Source organism: Melopsittacus undulatus, unplaced genomic scaffold, assembly GCF_012275295.1.
Source record: "Melopsittacus undulatus isolate bMelUnd1 unplaced genomic scaffold, bMelUnd1.mat.Z mat_scaffold_65_arrow_ctg1, whole genome shotgun sequence".
Classification (NCBI taxonomy): Eukaryota; Metazoa; Chordata; class Aves; order Psittaciformes; family Psittaculidae; genus Melopsittacus; species Melopsittacus undulatus.
In genome coordinates, this window is record NW_022994497.1 from 283494 (window position 1) to 287461 (window position 3968).

General features: G+C 62.4%; 1 protein-coding gene across 1 annotated transcript; it reads left to right on the plus strand.

The window, feature by feature from the left end:
* The first annotated feature begins 657 nt into the window (after nucleotides 1-657).
* Nucleotides 658-3679, plus strand: LOC117438831 (nuclear envelope pore membrane protein POM 121-like). The gene is made up of 5 exons (XM_034074213.1): nucleotides 658-728; nucleotides 1249-1315; nucleotides 1821-1945; nucleotides 2337-2439; nucleotides 3554-3679. Exons 2-5 carry the CDS (start codon nucleotides 1267-1269, stop codon nucleotides 3646-3648), a joined length of 372 nt encoding a protein of 123 aa, XP_033930104.1. The 5' UTR covers nucleotides 658-728; nucleotides 1249-1266; the 3' UTR covers nucleotides 3649-3679.
* Nucleotides 3680-3968: the final 289 nt, after the last annotated feature.

Here is a 3968-nt window from a genome sequence, read left to right on the forward strand (position 1 = left end):
ACTGCAGCCCCAGCACCGTTGTGCCGCCGGTACGCTGGGACAGTCAGATGCCCAGGGGCTCGCCATGGGCCCAGCCCCGCTCCGCAGCCCAGCGCGCAGCTCTTGGCTTCTCCCCACTCTGCCCTCTGCGGGGGGGACACATCCAGGGAAAAGGGGAAGACAAAATCTCTTGGCTGTGCTGACAGCTTTTCAGCCGGAGGCAGCAGCGCCTGGGAGCCCTGGGTTCCCACTTGGACGCACCTGCTGAGCTGGGATAGAGCACTGCTCACATCCTGGGCTGGGCTTGCAGGTGTGAGAGGGGGATGTAGTTGTGCCTAATGGAGCTGTACAGCTGTGCAGGGAAAGGTTTTCTCCAGGGTGGGTCAGGAGGGAAGGGTTTGCTGTGTCTGGGCCAGCAGCATCCTCCTTCCCCATCGCTTCGGTCATGAAGAGCCTGGGGGCCGCTTGCTCCCAGAGTGGATCCAGTTTGGGGTGCTCAGACCTTGCCCTCCATGGACGTTCTGGAGGGGGTTTGAGCAGCACTGAAGCAAGAGAGGCTCTGGGCTGGGTAGCCAGTGCCTGGGAGATGGGATTTACTCCCCAGTGATGAGGAGAACAGGAGGCTGTGCTCCCCACGACCAAATCAGTTACTGCTGGTCTCTTCCTGTGTTCCAGAAGCGGATGCGTGTGGGGGTGTCCCCACAGTCCTGCAGAGGAGTGTGCTGTGAGGTGCCAGAGTGGACAGGAAGGTAATGTACTGCTCGTCCAGCAAGCACCCACTTGTCGGTGCCAGCCGGGAAGAAAGCGTTCACCTTCCCAGCCCTCCCAGTAGCCAAGTCATGCTCTCCACCAGAGCCGGGACGCTCCAGGCCCCTGAGCCATGGCTGCTGGGTCACCCAGCTGTGGGGAAGCCCTGGTGTTGTGCTGATGAGCGTCCCTGCAGCCTTGTTCCCCTGCGGTGCTGTGGAAGAGCAGGACAGGGGTGTGCGACCAGGGCTCTGTGAGGAGCAGCGGCTCCCAGCCGGGATCCCTGCTGCTGCCCTGAGCTGCCCGAGCCGGGGCCCTGGGGAGGGGAGCGGAGCAGCTCCTCTGCCTGGAGCCACGCTCAGGCTGCTGCGGTGACTCAAGGCTGTTGTCCTGAGCTCTGCTCTTTGGCAAAGACAGCAAAGAAACACAGCAGGGATGCTTGTGGGAGTCCTTGGCGTGTTGGGTGTCGTCCTGCTCCCAGGGCAGGGGCCGACCCTAACTGGCTCTCTCTGGCTTGTGCAGGGAACGGGAGGTGCGAGGATGGAGCTGCCGCCACTGGCAGCGGCCGGGGCTGTGCAGATGGAGGAAGGTGAGTGTAGGTGGGGCCCAGCTCTGTGCCAGGGTTGGGTGGGCCACTGGTGCGGGCCAGCTGCAAGACACGAGGTAGCTCAGGTCTGCAGGTGGGGTGAGCTTGAGGTGTCCCCTGCAAACCAGGAACATGCTGGTGCTGAGGCAGTGGCGTTTTCTCCCATGTGCCCACCATGGATAGGGTCCTGTGGCACAGTGCGAGATGTGGCCACATCTGGCAGTTTGTGTGGTTTGTGGTTCAATGGGCAGCAGGCAAGGAGTGTCTGTGGAGGTGGGATGGGGCCGCTGGCCCGTGGAGCCCCAAGGGGCTCTTGTGACAGCTTCCCCGTGGATCTCTTGTGGCCAGCTGCTGTCCCAGGGCATCGCAGCCTTGTCCATGGCTTAAGGCCATGTCCCTGGCTCTGCCCTCCAAGATGGGCATCCAGAGTGGAGTGAGAAGGGAGAGCCCCCTTGGTACAGGCCAAACACCCCTGCTGGGAGCTGAGCTGACTTGTCTCCTCCTGTAGCTGTCGAGAGGGCTGAGCAGAAGCGGCAGCAGTCCCCGAGCCCACCACCATCGCCGGGAAACGGAATGCCACGCAGAAGGAGCATCTGCCTGCTGGTGCCTTGGGATAATGAACCACTGGTGCTGGTACGTCGCTGCCTTGCAGGCTCTTTTGCCCTCGTCTGGGGACAGAATGTGCCCAGTGCAATTTGTGCAGGGCTGGGGGCAGGCTGACCTGCCTGCCTTGGGGCAGGAGCTCTCATCCTTGGCTGAGTGGGAAGTGATGCTCTCCCCTGCCCCAGTGTGTGGTGGCTGTGCATGACTGTGCTGCCTGCTGCTGGAGCAGGTACTGGCTGGGCAAGGGTGCCGTGCCCTCAGCACCAAGCTGGGGGCCAAAACGAATGGGAACCAGAGCTCTGTGGTGGCTGTGGCAGAACCACGGCTTCCTGGCTCTGGCACCAGCTGCTTCCACACATCCTTCAGAGCGGCTCTGCCGGCTTCCCTGAGAAGGAACTAAGCTCCTGCTCTCTCTTGGCAGCCCCCGGGGCCTGACCCTGGCTACCCCATCACAGAGGAGATCATAGAGGAGGAGAGGAAGGCAGCGCAGCAGCGGTTGTGCCGACTGCTGGGGCAAAAGGAGGGTAAGGGCAGAGTGGGAATGTAAAGGGCATGGCAAGGAGGAGGCAGCCATGGTGGGGGCTGCCAGGGCAGGGGGGTGTCCGTGCAGTGAAGGCTGAGGAAGCTCCTGGGCCGGTGCTGCCTGGTCCTCGGCTCAGAAACTCCTCGAGCCTGGTGAAGGCTTGAGCGGGAGACCTCGTGCCCCGCAGTGCCCAGGGTGATGCGCAGGGTTCCCCAGGGCCAGAGCTGTTCATGCTGGGAGGCTCTGCTAAGGGACAGTCCCATCCAGCAAGTTGGGGGTCCTGATTTCGTGCTCCCTCCCAGCAGATGAGGTCCCCAGCACCAGTGGGGAAGGTACGTCCCTGGGCACAGCCATCGCCCAGGGCTCCTCGGGTACCAGCCGCACATGGGCAGCGTCTGCGACCACAGCATGGGTGGTTTCTGGGCAAGCCGATCCCAGCCCCAGCAGCCTTCCTGACAGCAGCCAGCCCAGACGTGGGAGCGCGCCCGTGCTGGGAGGTGAGTCGGGGCAGACGGGGCTTCTGCGGGGCTGAAGGGCAGGCTTAGATTTAGGCAGCAGCTTTCCTGCCAGACCTGGCTGAGCTGCCTGGGCTCAGCAGCCCTGAGGGGCTGGTGCTGGGGCTGTGCAGAGCCTTGCCATGCCAAGGGAAGGTTCTTCCCTCACTCACTGCCCCAGTCCCCAGCCCCGGAGGGTGGAGGGGAATCCGAAATGCTTGCCACCTCTGGATGCAGTGGATGCATCGGCTCCTGTGGGTGCTGCCAGCTCCCTAAGGCCAGGCTCTTCCTCCTTGGCTGAGCCTGGTCATGGTGTGTTGCTTTCCAGGAACTCCTGCACCCTTCTTTGGGCAGCTCCCCTCAGGCCTTGCAGAAGGCATCGCTTCCCCTGGTAGGGAGGGAGTTGGTGCTTCAGCCTTGAGGAGCTGAGGGGTTGTGTTGTCCCCTTGGGCTGGGGGATGGCGGAAGGGCCAGGCTGTGCTGTAGGAGCCGGCTGGGGTGGTGGCTGCTGGGCTCTGGGGATGTCAAACCTTCCATTCCCCCTGGGATAGGGATTGTGGTAGCCCTGGTGCCAGCTCAGAGTACGGCTGCAGAGACCTGAGCAAACCTTTGTGCTTGCAGGTTCATCCAGCCCTGCCTCTTGGACGCAGGCAAGATCCAGGACCCAGGGAACTCTCAAGCGGCTAAAGGCAGGCATCCATCATTCCCATCAGTAAATGGCAGTGCTGCTGGCCCCCCAGCTGCGGGGCTCCTGGTCCAGAGCAGCCCCAAGGCGGGACCGCAGTGATGGGATCAGGCCCCTTCTCTGCCACCAGCAAGAAACCGTGCTGGGTGGCAGCGCCCAGGGCAGCATGGGGTGAACCAAACTCTGTGGAGTCTGAATTTACAGACAAACCACAAATACTTCAATGTTCTTTCATGGAATAACACTTTGGGTTTACAGCTGAGCTGTTCCAGCAGCTCCTCGCTTCTAAATGGGGATGGACGTGGGGGTGACTCACCCTGTTCTCTCTGGGTTTTGTTCTTCCCCAAGGAG

What these genes read in the sequence shown, in the direction of transcription:
- LOC117438831 (XM_034074213.1), top strand. Translation starts at nt 1,267, where the DNA reads ATGGAGCTGCCGCCACTGGCAGCGGCCGGGGCTGTGCAGATGGAGGAA. An exon ending in GGCTGTGCAGATGGAGGAAG is followed by an intron (nt 1,316 to 1,820) that starts GTGAGTGTAGGT and finishes CTCCTCCTGTAG; the next exon opens with CTGTCGAGAGGGCTGAGCAG. An exon ending in ACTGCTGGGGCAAAAGGAGG is followed by an intron (nt 2,440 to 3,553) that starts GTAAGGGCAGAG and finishes TTGTGCTTGCAG; the next exon opens with GTTCATCCAGCCCTGCCTCT.